The sequence below is a fragment of the Morus notabilis genome, unplaced genomic scaffold, assembly GCF_000414095.1.
Source record: "Morus notabilis unplaced genomic scaffold, ASM41409v2 Scaffold699, whole genome shotgun sequence".
In the NCBI taxonomy this organism is placed as follows: Eukaryota; Viridiplantae; Streptophyta; class Magnoliopsida; order Rosales; family Moraceae; genus Morus; species Morus notabilis.
The window spans coordinates 302516-320214 of NW_010360714.1; the positions used below are offsets into that span (position 1 = coordinate 302516).

A 17699-nucleotide genomic window follows, 5' to 3' on the forward strand; every position below is an offset into this window, starting at 1 on the left:
ATTGTATATTTCCGTTTTTTCTCTTTTTTTTTTTTTTTTTGAGAAAACAAAAGGCTCTCTAAACTCTTAAAATAATTATAGAAAGGCACAAAATAATAATTAAGGGACGTTGAATTGTGTATTAAAAAAAATTAGTCGACGACAATTTTCAGCAAAAATTACTCAAATAATCCTCAAAATAATTCCAAAAAGAAGAGAAAAAAAAAAAACCTCACTTAAAGACAAACGAAAAGTAAGGAATAAAGATTAAAGACACAAACGAGAAGAAAAGTAAGGAATCTAGGAGCTAACCTACCATTGTGGCTCTCGAAACACAGAAAGAGATCTCCTGTTGGCTGTTGCATCTTCCTCTAAAAAATTATTTATTTTAATAATTTTTGACTTTAACACTTGAGTCCCCATGTTAAAATTTTAACTCAAACACCCATTTCTTGGTAATTGGATCCTGTTTTTAAAATTGGAAACTGAGTCTCAATTTTTTTTTTTTCTTGCCAATAGGTAGTCCCCGTGCGTTTTCTTCCATTAAATGATATTAGAGCACATAATTTAGAGGCTTTCTTGCACCTCAAGTTCCCAAATTGAGACTTCATTTTTATGATTTATTATAAAGAGAAATGCTAGCGTCACTTTTTCTATCATTTTTTTTTGTTATTATTTTCATTCATTATTTGTCACGTGAATTTTACTACCATACTATATTATTATTTAAAAACAGCGCTAAACAAGTTCTTTATTTCTTTTTTTCTACTGACATAAAAAAAAAATCTCTGCCGTTGGGGCCATAATATTTTTATCGAAGTGCAGATCGATGTTGGATAAAAACTTCCCTTACAATAATATTAATAATCAATCAATAATAAAAATCTGCTAAATCACAAAATAGGGTCAAATTCCATTCTTTTTTTATGGAAAAATTCCATTCCATTTTAATAGCGGAAAAAAGCATCTCGAGAGATTTGTTTACTTTTGGCCCTGACACTAGCCAAGGACCTTGACCTAGGTACAACATTGATTTTCACGGGCATGTACAACATTTAAGTGGCACCATATACGGCGTCCCGATGCCGGTCCAACCGATGAAGTGCATCGTGGCCGTGGCGCTGGCGAATGGGTCAGATTTTGGGGTACCGGAGATCATGGTGGCGGCCGGAATCTGCACTGGTGGGGTCATGTTGCTTTTGGGTGTCACAGGTTTGATGCGGCTATTATATAAGCTAGTCCCTTTTTCTGTCGTTTCCGGGGTTCAGCTTGCGCAAGGCTTGTCGTTTGCAATGACTGCTTTGAATTATGTAGAGAAAATTCAGGATTTTCGAAAGCCTGAGTCTAATAATTGGGAGTATAGCCATTGGCTTGGTTTGGATGGGTTGGTTTTGGCTATTACTTGTGCTTGTGTTATAATTATTGTTGATGGTGTGGGTCAAGAAGTAGCAGAAGTACATCAAAAAATTAGTGAGAGAAATAAAAATCATGACCATGCCATTAATGAGAATGACCCTGACAAAGAAATAAAACTTTGTGAAAAAATAAGCGCTACCCTTGGAAAATTTATGGCTTTGATTCCAATAGCTTTAATTATATTCATTTTAGGCTTTGTTTTGGCCTTTAAAAGGAGGCCTAAAGTTGTGACAATTTGGACTGTCATCTATTAAAGTAGTGAAATTTTCTAGGCAAGCATGGAAGGAAGGTTTCATGAAGGGTACAATCCCACAACTTCCTTTAACAATCCTCAATTCAGTGATCTCCGTATGCAATTTGTCGTCGGACCTCTTCCCCGGTAAGGATTTCTCCGCAGGTTTAGTATCGATGACGTCATCGGGTGTTGGTTCAGGGCTGTGCCATGCTGCCATGGGGCAGGTGGGCTAGCCGGGCACTACAAGTTTGGTGGGAGTGGTGGGTGTGTGGCCCTTCTTGGTGCAGCCGAATTGGTGTTGGGTTTGGTTTTAGGGACCTCATTGGTTTAAGATTTTAAGCCAATTCCCAGTTGGGTTTCTTGGGGTTATGTTGTTCGCCATGGCCTCTAGGAAACTTGGCTCTGTGGAAGATTGCTTTGTGTCTTTGTGATGCTCATTTCTACAGTGGTTTCTCTTGTGGGGTCAGACGCTGTGCTTGGATTCTTTTGTGGGATTTTTGTGCATTTTCTTCTCAAGGTGAGAAGTTTGCAATGACTAATGAAAAACCTCAATAATATTCTCTGTCCTGCTATGCGGGTTTGTGGAACCACTAAGCAAAATGTACTTCCAGGTGAAAAAAAAAATGTTTATTGTGTGTATGGACTTGTCTTGTAATGGGTTTGAAATGCATGCTTAGTTTGTTGTTTCCAGTTTAATTCAATTACTCCTTGTAATTTCTGCCATGTTACAAGCAGTTTCGTGTCGCTTTAGAAGTCAAATGGCTTTTCAAACAAGGAAAAAAAAAAACTAGGATATAAGTGGTGCATTTGATATTAGCAATATAGAGGCAAATTACCTTTTTTAAGGTTTTTTTTATAAAAAATAGCCGAAATTTTTTAAGTTAACAAAATGGTCATTTATTTTATTAATACTGGTTAACTCGATAATATTTCATTATTAATTAATATTAGTTAATACTTAACTTAAATCAATTAATATTAATTTATTAATTTTAATCAACAAATCATATGTGTATTAATCATTAGTAAATTATAAATAATGAATCCTGATTGACTACCGTAAAAAACGGCCATTTTACTAAAATAAATAAAAATTTGGCCATTCGCTTAAAAAATAAAAGTTTGACCATTAATTAAAAGAGGTAGTCAAAAACAGTCGTTTACCTGATTTTCCGCGGATGATGTAGGGGGATGGAATGGGACAATAAACAAGTTCACAGGCCACCAATGTTACTATACTTTATATTTTTTTCCACTTTTGCAGCCAAAAAAAAAAATCCAAACTCGACGAGAGCTCTAAACTGTATGGTAATGTAGAGCTTTTATTCCTTCTTCCTCAAAACCTTTTCGAATTACAACGTTTTGGTTTTCCAATGGCTACTCTTCAGAGTTCTCTGCATCTTCCTTCTACCCCTCCATTCACCGACCACTCTTCATTTCGCCACCCCAATTCCAATGGTTTTCGCATTCGCAAACTCAATATTCTTTCTTCCAATATCACAACCGGAGGTTTCACTATCAACTCGGACTCAAACCAGAAGAACCCACGAGCCCAAGTTTCTCTCAGCCCCGAAAAGACTAGAAATTTTAGCTTTTATACAAGTACTCAAAGCATTTTCGAGGTTGGTCACTGCCTTTCTCTGTTAAACAGTGATTACGTTTGTGATTGTAGGCAAATACATGCTTTTGCTGTGAAGTTGAATGCTTTTGAAGTGGATAGTTTGATTGGAAACAAGTTAGCCGTTTTGTATTTGAAGAAAATGGAGTCTTTGGAAAGTGCACGTAAGATGTTTGATGAAATTCCGAAGAGAACTAGACCCGGTTATGCTGCATTGATAAGCGCATATTGTCGGTTGGAGCGATGGGAAGACATGTTTTTGTTACTGGGGTTGATGGTTGATGAAGGGGTTTTGCCTGATAAATATATAGTACCTACTGTTCTTAAAGCCTGTTCAGCATTGAAGATGACAAAGGATGGTAAAATGCTTCATGGGTATGTTGTGAGGAAGGGTTTGGATTTGGATATTTTTGTTGGGAATTCGCTTATCAATTTGTATGCAAATTGTGAGGATTTGAGATATTCGAGAAGTGTTTTTGATGGAATGAGAGAAAAAGATGTGGTATCATGGACTAGCCTCGTTTCGGGTTACATGGAAGCAGGGCTCTTAGATGAGGCAGATGAAGTTTTTCGTTCTATGCAGTTGAATGGGATCAAGCCTGACTTGATCTCTTGGAATGCACTTGTATCTGGGTTCGCACGGAATAGAGAGATTGATTTGGCTCTCAAATCTTTGGAAGCAATGCAAGAGAAAGGGGTGAAACCGAGGGTTAACTCATGGAACGGAATTATCTCAGGTTGTGTCCAAAACAAGTATTTTGAAGATGCTTTGGATGCATTCAGAAACATGTTGCAGTTTCCTGAATATCCAAATTCCGTTACTATTGCAAGCATTTTACCGGCTTGTGCAGGGTTAAAAAGTCTGAACTTGGGAAGGGCAATTCATGGATTTTCGGTTAGACATGAGCTTTGTGGAAATGTTCATGTGGAGGGTTCACTAATTGATATGTACTCAAAATGTGGGAGGAACAACTATGCAGAGAAAGTTTTTGTTAAGGCAGCAAACAAAAACACTGCCATGTGGAATGAGATGATCGCAGCATTTGTAAACAAGGGGGAAATGACAAAGGCGTTGGAGCTTCTCAGATTGATGCAAAATGACGGGCCAAAACCCGATATCATATCGTTTAATACAATGTTTGCTGGTCATGCAAGAAATGGGCAAAAAGACGAGGCATATGAATTGTTCTTTGAGATGGTCCAGATGGATATAAAGCCAAATACTGTTACCTTTAATACTTTGATTTCTGGATTTCAACAATCTGGGCTTAGTTATGAAGCTCTGAAGTTATTCCAGACTATGCAGTCTCCTTCCAGTGTTAGCTTCCTCAACAACGTACTAACTGAGTCTACTCGACCAAACTCTACTACAACCACCAGTGCTCTTGCAGCTTGTGCTGACCTAAATTTAAAACGTCAAGGAAAAGAAATCCATGGATTCACATTGAGGATTGGGTTTGAGCGCAACATCTATGTCTCGAGTGCATTGGTTCACATGTATTCAAAGTGTCATGATACTCTTTCAGCTACTAAAGTTTTCAGGAGAATAGAGGATAGAAACACAATTTGTTGGAACGCTTTGATTGCCGGGCACATCAACAACATGCAGCCCGAGTTTGCTCTCAAGCTTTTTCGTGAAATGCTGAGTGATGTTGAACCAAGCTCGATTACACTTAGGATAGTTCTCCTTGCTTGTGGTGATATGGCAGCTTTGAGAAGTGGAAGAGAACTACATGGCTATGTCTTAAAGAGTCAAGTTGAAAAAACTGACAATAATCTTGCCACTGCCCTGCTTGGCATGTATGCAAAGTGTGGTAGTATCATTGAGGCCAAATCAGTTTTTAACTCTGAAACTGAAGAAGATGTTGCTCTCTGGAATTCCACGATTTCTGCTCCTTCGGTTTATGGAATTATCAAGAATGAAGTTTCTTTGTTTGAACAACTTTGAGTTCGCAGGAATTCTACCTCACCATTAACCTTGGTTGACCTTTTATTTTTTCACTTGTGATGGTCTAATGGAAGAGTGGATATACAATCATGGAGGACAAGTTTTTGGGATTCTCTGATGATTTGAACATTAAAACGAGCTGGTTTACGAAAAGTGTAAACTCCATTAGATGAAATGCGCTACATACGTCATGCTTTTGTTTGTTCTACTTTCTACAACCATGCATCGTTCACTGGAGTCCAGACCTGAAAGAAACTGATGCAGAAGCTCTTACTTGACTCGAAAGAAATCTTGTATTGACTAAAGAACAGCATACTGATCACAATAGAGAAGCGTAATGATTTGTATTCTACTTTTCTTTAACATTAGAACAGTAGTACCCATGTGTATTTCCATTGAAATTTTGATTTTTTTCATTTGATACCAGGTTTTAGAATCCACTTATAGTTACTCGGCTTGAAAATTTTGCTAGAAATTTCTGTTCTCAAGTATTTGCGTCCAGTCTAATCTCCATTTCTGTTGTGTTTGAAACAAAAATAGTACGACGGGGATTGCTTTCATCGGGAAAGAAATTTAGTGATAATGACATTGCATAAAGTTAAACTGTTAAGACAGCAGCATTATCCCTTTTAGAAGTGACACCCAAGAAGGATTGAAGTTACCTTTTGACATGTGTTTTTATCCATCCAAACACATAAAGAGATATCAAGCACCATATCTTGTTTCACATTTATTTCATTCTTATTTCGTTACTATATTTTTATTTTCCCTGAGAAAAGGAGGGAAGGAAAAAAAAAAGTTACAACTTAGACAAAAGTATATATGATATGTTGAGAACAAAGCATGAGCTCAGTAGTTGTCCTCTTAACAGAGAAACTAGAGATGGTGCTACTTCTTAAGCGCGGAACTAGTGATGACGCGGGTCAGGACCACCGGGACACTGTCGTTGGGGCTTGAAATGCATTCCAACTTGTCTCTTAACACTATCCTTCAACACTTGTTTGACATTCTCCATCATCACCTTGTGTTTAGCCTTGTTCAAGAATGGTATTGAGCCGAGAGATGACCGAGTCTCGTGGCAAGGAAACGAGACCAAAACCAGAAGAAGACACAGCAAGAGTTTTGGGCAACACATTGTATAAAAATCTCACCGAGCTTTTACAATGGCGTCTCTCAAAACCAGCTCAATTTGGAGACTTAGACCAACTAGTTTCGGGTATATATAGACGCCAAGAATCTCTATTCTTGGCTTGCTTTGCTATTACTTGGTATAAAAGTACCAAAGTAAAATGTGTGATAGTGACAAATACGTATATCCATGTTCACCATGTATATCCATTTTATAATAGAGGCAAGTGTGGCTATTAATTATGAACAAATTCGGCATGAGCCTTTCCGCCTAATTATGTTGCATTCGAAACCTAAAAGTTAAAAACAGCATTTTGGAATTTATGTAATTTTTATTTTTTTGGTGGAAATGATTCATTGACAATAGGGCCAGTATTTAGTGACCTTCACATTAACTTCTATACGCTCTAGCTAAGCTATATTTAGGCGGCTTAGTGCTGCCAAGTGCCAAGCAATCCCCCCCTCTTAAAATTTTCTGTTCATTTACATCCAATCTTTATCCTTTTGGGTTTTGCTTTTCTCTCTTTTCTACGTTTTAAGTGGGACATATAGACAAACTATGTCGTTTGCCAAAAGGACAACAAAAATACCAAAACTATGCAATTTAAAACCCGCACGTACCTAATTTCTATCGTCAATGAATGGTTTCATTAGACAGAATGATGGCTTTAATATTGCTGAAAACAATGCATCCAAGTTGTCTGATGGACATGCAAAATCATGCCTCACAACGACAATGGGATGCAGATGAAATCGACCATTGGGCGTATAACAGTTTTAATTGAATCAAAATTGTCTCTTACGTGTTTGCGAGTTGATATGGAAATTTAACTTGCACTTTTAGGGAGATTCATCTCTTTTAGCCACATGAGAAAGGTCTTCATATCAACTTGATCCACTGAGATTTTCATCACATTGACATACACAGAATAGAGATATCAATTCGGATAAATTACGGTCCCGTTCACTTCACCAATTCGAGTTTAGAATTCGAGTTTTGCTACAGTAAAAAGCTCTCACAAACAATCACATCTAACTTTTTTGCTACAGTAAAAAGCTCTCATATAAAATCACATCTCAACTCGAATTACAAACTCAAATCAGCAAAGTGAACGGGACACGTTCTCACCTCGAACTATAAGCCTTGTCATAAAATGCCTTTTTAACTTTAATTTTAATTTTTTTCCCCCCTAACTTCAGCAACTCTTACAAATTGTCTCCCTATATTAAATTCTTAATTTTGTTATTGTTGTTGGCGGCCATTGATGAACTTTAAGGTTCCTTAGGTCAAATAAATTAAAAGAATGTTGGTGTAGATTAAAAAAAAAGAGGCGTAATTGTACTTCTATGAGACTAAACAAGAAAGAACTGACAGAGCAATTGTATACTTAAAACGGTTCAACGACACTCATTATTTATGTGATACGTGTTTGTTACAATTCTTAATATAAGGAGTTCTTTTTAAAAAATTTTACATTTTACGAGACATTTTCCAACAAAAATTTAATTGAGGGGGAAAATTTGCAAGAGTTGTTCGAATTGGAAGGAAAAAAGCTAAAATTAAAATTTAATAGACATTATATGACAAAACCTATAATTCAGAGGGAAAACGTTTAATTTGTCCTATCAATTATTATCAGGAAAGGTCTTATCTGCGTGAGAAAGTTCTTATGAACTGTCTACATGGTTGCAAGTTGATAAATATCATGAATTACTGTATTTTTGTAAAGAACCAATCAGTCAAACACATGAATGCTCTCAAAGTCACACGAGTCTCTGCCTTCCTTTTGAAACGAATTATACCTTATATCACCAATATGTTCAAATGAACCTCATTGTAAAGCTCCAACAACAATTGGGGATGGCATTAGCCTGACCGAAAGGAGAACAAAATTACCCCACAACAACAAAACGTCATTCATGGAGCCAGATTATACCAGATTGGCTGATGGAAGATATTTGCTCCGGCATTACATTGATCTTGCGCAAAAAATACTAATTGTTCATCTATTCCGGCACTGCTGCAGTCGTCCCTGATGATGCAGGGGCTACTGAGCTTGCGTTTCTGCCAGGCCCCGAAGAGACTTTTACCATTGATGGTCTTATAAGCCGATCACCAAGTATGAAGCCGCGGCGAAATTCCTCAATTATAATCCCTTCCTCGAACTCTTGAGACTCCTCGCGTGCGATGGCCTCGTGTAGCTGCGGCAAATAATAATGAAAACCTTAGAATATGGCACAGGAAGATTTATTAAGTTTCATTTCAATTTATCATGATAAGATTTTTATGCTAACTAGGCAAACCTCAATTACTTGACATGTTAGTCATCTTTTAGGAGTGTGGTTTACATAACACCCTTTTGAGGAAGTTAGAATTGGCACAAGCCTCTGCCTCAAATATTCTCAATCTTAATCTTGCTCAATCCTAACCAAAGTTTGCGATGGGGACAGTTTGAGGTGGGCCCCGTCATCAATTTATTAGATTAAGTCTTTCCTCCGGTTTCATTGCCTCATAGGGAGGATAAACCTTATTATTATAATTTTTTTATACCAAAAATCCTCTAAACCCACTTTGTGAGCCCAAGTTAGAAACTGGAGCCCTCCCCCAAACCCTACAATCTTTGGGAAGGCTGTTATTAACTGCATTATAGACGTTACACAGGAAATTTAGCCTAATACAGAAAATGTATCACTCTACAATCAAATTCATACACAAACACTTCGATTCAAATAAAATCATAAATCTCAATTACATAGGACAGCGGTAAATATTCAAACAGGACACAAAAATAATATCATAAAATTTTAAGGCATCCCATTAATTTGATGTTCAAGATGCTGCTGTAGCATGCCAACATCCACTACCAACATGGCTTTACATTCTAATTTACTATCTCATCTCTACTCTAATCCTAATTTAGGGAGCACCAAACTACTTGGGAAGGGAAGGTTCCAACATTTTCACCTCATGCTCATCAAGATTCCAGCATATCAATGATATCATGAGTGAATTTAAATAAGCAATGAAGCGGAGCAGAGTTTATAAAGAGAGAAGCTCAACCAATATTGCATTCACATAGTACATAAAACTAAATTACTTCTTAAATCATATACTTACCGAAGGATCAAAAGGCTTCCCTACTGTTGGCACAACAGCAACACGCAAGCTCCTCAGTATCTCCACAAATTGCTTGTAAATACCCTGATAACTGGCATCAATCTGTTTCTCCTTTTCTGTTTCGGGTTTAATTTGTTGTTTGGCTCTCTCAAAATTGTCCACCATGGGCAAAAGACTCTCAATCACTTCTCCTTGAGCGTCAGACCTAACAGAAAGCCTTTCCTTTTCCGATCGTTTCCTAAAATTATCAAAATCTGCTTGTAAGCGGACATATTTCTCCTTCCCAGACTTGATTTCTTCCGTTAAAGTTGACACTTTCTCAACTAATTTATCCTGGTCATTTCCAATTACGTCTATCCTAGCCTCAATGTCAAATACAGTTTGTTCATCTCCATCAAGTATAGCCTCCTTGTAAAGATTAAAAAGGTTCTTCAAACTCAATCCACTACTTTCTAATGTGTCTGTACTCGGACTACTTTCTTTTTCATCACCTTCCTGGATTGAAAAACGATAACAAAAATAAGAGATGCTGATCTTATTTTTAAAATCAACAACAAAGTGTCTAGCAAATTAATAAAACACGAAAAAACACTTGCACTTTCAATTCAAAACCATTAATGAAAGCAAAATCTGCCTATTGCCAAAACGCTATGACGTTAGCCATAAGCACAGATTCTGAAATAATATTTGGACATTCACATCGATACACTAAATACCATAAAAAATAATGGAGAAAAAATAAGCAAAAAGACTGAACATTCAAATCATAAATTACCACTTGAAATTTAGTAATATTACACCATAGCAAGTCGATGTTTACAAATGCATCAAAGCAGAAAATCTGAAGCACAAATCCGAGAAACACTAAAACTGTTTCATTCTCACTATATTCATTGCCGGCCTTAGTTTACTTGTCCACAATATCTTAGCCTCCTAATCGAGTTTATATTTCTTAGATTAATTTCACCTATTCAACTGAGATAGCATTAACAAAACCATGATTCAGCACATAAAATGCCTAAGATTTTCATTAGATGCTTATCCAGAAATTTCCCTCTCCCATGCCTAGATTCACTTGAACAAACATCAAACACCACCAAGGATTCAGCTTAATCCTGATTAGAATATTAATTAAGAGTTCTTCCAAGTTCAATCCAAATTCAGCTAACACACGAGAATAAGAAAATAATTCATCCAATAAAGAGGGAAAGGTGGGGAAAGCGTACAGCGGAAGCGGCGAAGCGCGTTGTGCTGGTCTTAGGGGCTGCGAAAGAGCTGGTGCGAGGAAACCCTAGAGCCGGATTGCGTAGGTGAGCTCGGGAGTGAAAATGGCGAGAACTAGGGAAACAAAGAGCTAGGGATTTGGAGGGCTTAGTTGTTGTTGGCTTTGAGGAGGTCAGAGAAACGGAAGGGCGAAGAGGAGCGAGTACGGAGTGATTCGGGAGAGAAATCGCCATTGAAATAATTTCTTCTTAATCTCTTTGTGTTTCGTTGTGTAAGCCTAAAACCCTATCTCGGACAAGTGGAAGGAAATGGCTGTTGTTTTGTCGGGCTTTTGTGTTGGTCAGTCCAGAACGAAAATAGAGTTATGTCCATTTATAGGGGATGTTTACCAGACCCAACTAGAACGTTGACGGCTATTCCAAAAACATGATAATAAATTATGGGAATATTAGTTCTACTCCATATTCATACAATCTTCAAATCTTGGTTATTCTCACAAATCACTCCTAAATTTTACCTTTAATTTCACTTTAGTTTTCATTTTTAAAACGTCTCACACTTAATTCTTAATACTATGTTTAGTAAAAAGGATGAAAAATAAAAAGGAATGATAAGTAAAATATCTAGATGAAGGAAGTAAAATTGTAGAAAAAGATTTTCTTTCATATTGTTTGGTAAAAGAAAAAAAAATATCAAATCTAAATTATTTTACAATAATACATTTATACAGATAAAATTATATGGTGAATAGTTTGAGCTTATAATAGTTATTTTACAACCACTTTGGTTGTTAAATTTTTTCCCACCTACTTTCCACCCAAAGTTGGAATGAATGAAAAATAGTGGGCCTCATGGACTTACAACTTTGTTCTTTTTATGGCCCGTTCGGTTCGTTAATTCGAATTTTTAATTCAAGTTGAGATGTGATGTTGTGTGAGGGTTTTTTACTGTAGCAAAAAAGTTAGATGTGACTGTTTCTGAGAGCTTTTTACTGTAGTAGAACTCGAATTCTAAACTCGAATCAGCGAAAAGAACGGAACCTTTCTACCAAATAACCTAAAATTCCATTTTACTCTCCAAAATTCTTCCTTCAATTTCTTTCCTCTCTCTTTTCCACTCTACCAAACATAGTGTAAAGTTTTATTTTATTTTAAATTTCATTTTAGTCCCCACTTTTACAACATCTCATAATTAGTCTTTAAAGTTTTAAATTGTTTCAGTTTTAATTTTCTGTTAGCTATGTGTTAAATATTTGACGAAATCATTTTTTCCTTTCAAATTTAAGCCTTATTCTTTTCACAACTCAAGTCTCTCAAAAGATTCAAATTTAATTATTTTAATACAGCGTTTTTCTCACATACACAAAAAAAATTCTCAATTTGAATAGTGAAACAAACATACCCTTAATTTTTATTTGATCTCGTATTATGGCTCAAAGAAGTAAAAGTGGCATGTTTTTGCAATTAACTGCACCAACCCTTCAACACTTGAAGGTTGTACTCGATTCTTCTTTCTTCTTCAACGTATTATTATCTCTCGTTTCAAAATTCCCTTTTTTTTCCTTATTTATGTGATAAAGTTCAGTCGAATAATTTTACTTGCAATTTAGAATGATGGTTAACGCCCCTCCAAGCACCTCTTTTTTAGCAGATGCCCAAAAAGGAGAAAAAAAAAAGTCATCTAATAGCTATTTCTACCCTCTCCAAACCAAATTATCGACAAGATCATCCAAGTACACTCCTGATGTGTACAAGCGAATCGAAGAATATACGCAAAGAACCCCAAGATGTCGAGATAATAATATTTCTTCTAACACCACCACCACCACCAGAAATGCAACACCAATAAAAAGGAAAGAAAAACGGGAGAACAGGTACCAGATAAAAGAAACTTGACTAAAATAGCAAACTCCACTTTAACAGAATCATTAATAAAGAAGTAACACCCAAAGGAAAAAACACAAAGACGATGGCCAAACCAAACACTGGACCGACTAGAGTGACCTTTATAGAGCAAAACCCAAGTACTAGACCAAGACCTCGCCCTTTATTTCGAGACATCAAACACCCACTGTATAAACTGCACGCAAACGACGACACTGAAAGACGCGAAAGTAAAACGACAATTCTAGAAACGCCAGCAACTGCATCAAGAATCACTCCTCCTCAGATTCAGACTCGGCGCTCTGGAGCCACTCCACGAAGGGCTTGACGTTCTTCCAGATTTGGGAGCTTTCGTTGTCACCAACCAAACCCTTCTCATACCACTCTAGTATGAATTCCTCCTCCAAAACGTCACCGTCGTAGAGGGCCTTCAGAACCAAAGCCACCTCCTTCAGAGCATCAGGGTTGGCCTTTCCACAGAAGGATTCAATAGCATGTAACAGCACCGTCTGAGACAGAGATCCGCCCTCCTGAATGGCGGCTGCTAGATAATTCTTCTTTTTTGTCACCTCTTTTGCAAATCCCTTTCCAACACCTTCGAAAAGAGCTTCGAGTAGGGCATCCATGACTTCCTGGGGTGTTCCTGAGAGCGAGGCCAAAAAAGATTGGAGCTGGCTTAAAGATGAGCCCTTCTTCAGGTATTCCTTTATCTCCTTGGCCAGCTTTCTTTTGGTGGTATTGCCAACACTGCCGTTCTCATTTCCGTTCTTAGGTTTCTTTTCACGCTCTGGAGACTTTTTCACTGACTTTTGCTTTTCTTCAGTTGTAGATAGCATGACCATGTCGGCAGTAACAGCACTCAGCTGCTCCTGAATACGTTGTTTAGCTGCCTCCAAGGATGTGTCTGTCTGCCACTGCACGTCATCATCGTCGTCGTCACCAGCAGCGGCGTGATCATTCTCATCAGCCTGGCTGTGCGTAGGGGAGTGATCCTCATCTGAACCATTGTTTTTCTTCTTGCTTGATGATTTAGAACTCCCAGAAGTGCCTTTCTTCTTTCCTGCCTCCTTCTTAAGCTTCTTCAGCTCCTCATCAGCAGCTTCACCCTCCTTCAGCCTCTCCTTTTCAGCTCTCCTCATAGCCTTCTTGTCCTTGGATGACTTCTTCTGCTCTGGAGGATTCTTAAGAATAAAGGTTGTAAGCTTGTCCCTCATGTCCACATCCGAAACAAACCCACAAGCTGCACATTTGAGGGTAATCATTTGTGTCTTCGTAATAATGATCTCAGTTTCAGGGTTCCCACAGCCATAGCACTGGACATATTTCTTTATGAAGTTCTCAAGAAGTCCAGCAAGTTTTGCAGTTTCATGGGCCCCATTCACGAGAGAGGTCCCAGTCTTTTCATCAAACTTGGATTGGGCCCCAAGCTCGCAGCCAAAGTACTTAGTGGTGTAGGAGGGAAGTCTAGCCAAGGCCTTAGCAATCTCCACATTGTTAACAATGTTAGTCTTGATGCCATTTCCCCTGCCTTCGATCTTAGTAATCATTTTTGGCATCTTATACCTATAGAAGGCATCATCACGGTTTGAAGCACCAATATTCTGCAGAGCCATCTTGTCAAAGTTATGGACGTAATCAGAAGGGGCACAATTGAACAGTGGGGCCTACGGGGACTAGGGATCTTTTTTTCAGAGACAAGTTACTCGCAACTGGAAAGGGCCGCATAAACAGATAACCAAGGAAGTGAGTCTTACAGCCCTCTATTAACCCAAGATGCATGCAGCCAACCTTATCGGCAGTACTTCCGTCCTTTTTCCTGGACGTCGGACAATACTCTCCAAGCAATCCAATTGATGACAAAAAGTGAGTGACCCGCTCAGACATAAAAGAAGGTTCAAACTTGACTTCCTCCACTTTTGCGAACTGCTAATAAAGCAGACTTAACTGCCAACTTCCTGCAAGAAGCTAAATTACTTTCAGAACCCAATCGACGCATAAAAGTAAAAAGTCTATACATATCAAAAACACAATAATCCATCAAACAATCATGGCCTGGAACTGAAAATAATTGCTCGTCCTAAACCCACCCAAATTTTTCTAAAACCCGGATGCACATCATTAGAAATCACAGGGCCAAACAAACATACATATGTAAGGAGATAATGCCATTTTTAACCACTAAAACAAACAAATCATTTAAACCTAAAATTTCAAGTTGACAATGAAAAACACGCAATCGACAAGCAAACACAGGATCAAGCAAACACACATATGAAAAGACATAATACCATCTCTTAGCCCCCGAAACATACAAATCATTTAAACCTAAATCTCAAATTGACAGTGAGAAATACCGCAATCAACATATGCCACATATCCAAACTTCACAATCCATCCAGTACATAAAAATTAATCATTTAACATTCATTGTAATATTAGGTACAATGCATATTTGCTAATTAAGCAGTACCTATTAACTACTTGCTTAGATCTTCTTAGACCGAATATATGCAAGCCACTTAAGATTCAAAACCAATTATTGACTATGATTGTGAACATCAAAATTTATAAACCAAGAAAAAAAAATTAAATCCAAGCATTAATCACAACACATACAAAGCCGATAAAGCGTATACAACAAATTCACTTTTCCAGGTGCGATGATTATTCAACGAAAATATAAAATAATAACATCATCAGAATCAAAGAAAAAATTAAAAAATCAAAGCAAAAAAATAAAAATCGCTTGAATATTTTAGGATTAAACAGTTCGACTGAAATAAAAAAACCAAAATCAACCAAAAAGATTCCGATTCCCGGCTCAAGACCAGTCAAAAACCTCTCAAAAACAATCAACAACAAAAACAAATAAACATTCCTCAGATCTATAAACTCTGCACCAAGAAAATCACAAAATCAACCGCGCAAACACATAATTTTCGCTCCGATCCAAAAAAAAAAAACAAAGAGGAACAATCTAGAAGAAGAAAAGCAACCGCAGAATAATCCGAGAAAAATCGATGAATCAAGAAGATTTTACCTCGAGAAAAGATGGAAAATCGTCGACGAAAAAAGGAGGAGACCGAGAAAAAAAAAAAAAAAAACCCGGGGCTCTGGTTAGGTTTGGGGTGGTTTGGGTGTGTTTGTGTGTGAATATGAAAAGGTTTGTGGAGACGGGAAAAGAAACACGCAATTTATATGCGCCGATTGGTGAGAAACAAGGCTGCCAAAAAGGCTCTTATAAGGAACCCTACGCGTCACGGGTGAGGTGGGTGTTAGGGCAAACTCACTCCTCAATTTTCTTCTACCGACCTACTGTTCTTTTTGCCCTTCGTTATCCCAATATTTACATATCTTGCCCCTCCAATCATACTCGAACGTTTTCTCTTTTTTTTCTTTTTTTCTTTTCGTTTTCCTTTTTAGGAAAAGAATTTTAAAAAATTACGGAATTCTTTAGGCGGAACAATTCCTCATAAATCCTTTCAAAAAAAAAAAAACAGAGAGTTACTCATAAATTTTATGTGTATTCTGTAGATAAAAACGAAAAACCTATTTATTAGGATCTTACTAGAGAAAAAAAAAAGAGGAGAACGGAAAAAAACTATCTTACGATATGTTTTGTCTGGATAGAAGATTTAAAAATATTTAGGGCCGGTTTAGTTCACTGATTCGAATTTTTAATTCGAGTTGAAATGTAATTTTATGTGAGAACTTTTTACTGTAATAAAAAAATTAGATGTGACTATTTGTGAGAGCTTTTTACTATAGCAAAACTCAAATTTTAAACTCGAATCAGCGAAATGAATGGAGCCTTAGGTGTTGTGTGGTGTAAGGGTTTTGAACCCGAAACTATGATTTAGTTCATAACTAGTATTTGTTTATAAAAAGTAAAAAGTTATTCTGATTTGACTCATCTATAATCAGTGTTTGGTTATGATGGTTCTTATTTAAGCTTTGAACCCTAATGTGATGTTTTAAACCATAAATCACCCATGGTTCTAAAACCACCCCTAGTTCTAAAACCACCCCATTAGTTTTGAGTGGTTCAAACCCCTGATTCTGATTCTGGTTTTATAACTATGATTTGGACCTAAAATCATAAATCATGATTTTAATTTTAAAATCAAAACTAAAATCATTTTGATTTTAACCCTCGTACCAAATGAACCCTTAGATAGGAATATGTAAGAGAAGAAATTATTTCAATTGTAGAAAGAGAAAAAAAAATGTATAATAGGATAAAATAAGAATGGAAAAAAAAAGAGAGAAAAAGAGAGAAAAATAGTAGAAACTAAACAAAAATGTAGAAATTTAGGGAACGTTTAGTAAAGGGTTTTGTACCTTGATTTAAATCATGGTTCATGATTCGCTACAGTATTTTCTCTCACAAAAAATACACGTAAATCGAAAATGGTTCTAATCTCATGATTCTAATCCATGGACCAAACGTCGTTATAAGAATAATTATTTAGACAAGTCAAAAAGAAAAAAAAAACAGTGAATGAAGTAGATTTAAAACATATATATATATATAATTGAGAAAAACAGAAAATAAAAGGTTAAATTTGTTAATAAAAGAATTAAGGGAAAAACGAAATAAAGAGAGAACAAAAAATTTATAAAAAAAAAGTAAACCTAACGAAATCTTTCATGAGTCTTTGAGCTCCATTGAGAAACGGATTCACACTTGGCAACATTGTGTTAGAGGGATATGTTATCCACCTAGTAAATATCATGCTTGCTAGATAAATCTTATCTTATACTTTTTTTTTTTTGGTAACAAAATCTTATCGTATAGTTACTGAGTAATCAATCTAGTTTCTTTAATATTAAAATAAAATAAATGTATATATATATATGTACAAGCAAATTTATAAAATAAATTAAAAAGAAACATTAAATAGTAAAACGACTTTTGAAGTTTTTTATTTATAATATTTGACCTTTTACATTACATGCCCTATGTTTTAGGGAAAAAGTTATCGGTGTAAAAGTAAAAGAAGATTATTTTGTTAATTTTATTTTGGTAGCAAATTTCCCAAAATAAAAGATTAATTACAATCTATCAATAAAAATTGCACTAATATAAAAAAAAAACACACTATTATGAAAATTTGATCATATTTGTCTTTCTATTCCTTTTTCTAGAA

The 17699-nt window shown here is 36.3% G+C and overlaps 3 protein-coding genes and 1 pseudogene across 3 annotated transcripts; 2 read left to right on the top strand and 2 right to left on the bottom strand.

Annotated features, from left to right (window-relative positions):
- Positions 1–2165, top strand: part of LOC112091408 — a 4196-nt pseudogene extending 2031 nt beyond the window's left edge.
- A 734-nt stretch (positions 2166–2899) lies between these two features.
- Positions 2900–5576, top strand: LOC21398048 (pentatricopeptide repeat-containing protein At1g19720). Its single transcript, XM_010097201.2, has one exon. It carries the CDS (start codon positions 3004–3006, stop codon positions 5194–5196), a length of 2193 nt encoding a protein of 730 aa, XP_010095503.1. The 5' UTR covers positions 2900–3003; the 3' UTR covers positions 5197–5576.
- A 2533-nt stretch (positions 5577–8109) lies between these two features.
- Positions 8110–10998, bottom strand: LOC21398050 (protein GrpE). Its single transcript, XM_024165021.1, has 3 exons — positions 10669–10998; positions 9443–9937; positions 8110–8526 (listed from the first exon to the last, which is right to left on the bottom strand). Exons 1-3 carry the CDS (start codon positions 10897–10899, stop codon positions 8332–8334), a joined length of 921 nt encoding a protein of 306 aa, XP_024020789.1. The 5' UTR covers positions 10900–10998; the 3' UTR covers positions 8110–8331.
- A 1542-nt stretch (positions 10999–12540) lies between these two features.
- Positions 12541–15742, bottom strand: LOC21398051 (probable eukaryotic translation initiation factor 5-2). The gene is made up of 2 exons (XM_010097204.2): positions 15590–15742; positions 12541–14504 (listed from the first exon to the last, which is right to left on the bottom strand). The coding sequence occupies exon 2, from the start codon at positions 14160–14162 to the stop codon at positions 12822–12824; it is 1341 nt and encodes a 446-aa protein (XP_010095506.1). The 5' UTR covers positions 14163–14504; positions 15590–15742; the 3' UTR covers positions 12541–12821.
- Between the last annotated feature and the right edge of the window lie 1957 nt (positions 15743–17699).

Bases quoted from the DNA above. Each gene is read 5' to 3' on its own strand.
- LOC21398048 (XM_010097201.2), top strand. From the start codon at position 3,004: ATGGCTACTCTTCAGAGTTCTCTGCATCTTCCTTCTACCCCTCCATTC.
- LOC21398050 (XM_024165021.1), bottom strand. From the start codon at position 10,899: ATGGCGATTTCTCTCCCGAATCACTCCGTACTCGCTCCTCTTCGCCCT. The intron at 9,938-10,668 runs GTACGCTTTCCC...TTTTCAATCCAG, and splicing joins CGCGCTTCGCCGCTTCCGCT to GAAGGTGATGAAAAAGAAAG. The intron at 8,527-9,442 runs GTAAGTATATGA...TATTTGCCGCAG, and splicing joins GGAAGCCTTTTGATCCTTCG to CTACACGAGGCCATCGCACG.
- LOC21398051 (XM_010097204.2), bottom strand. From the start codon at position 14,162: ATGGCTCTGCAGAATATTGGTGCTTCAAACCGTGATGATGCCTTCTAT.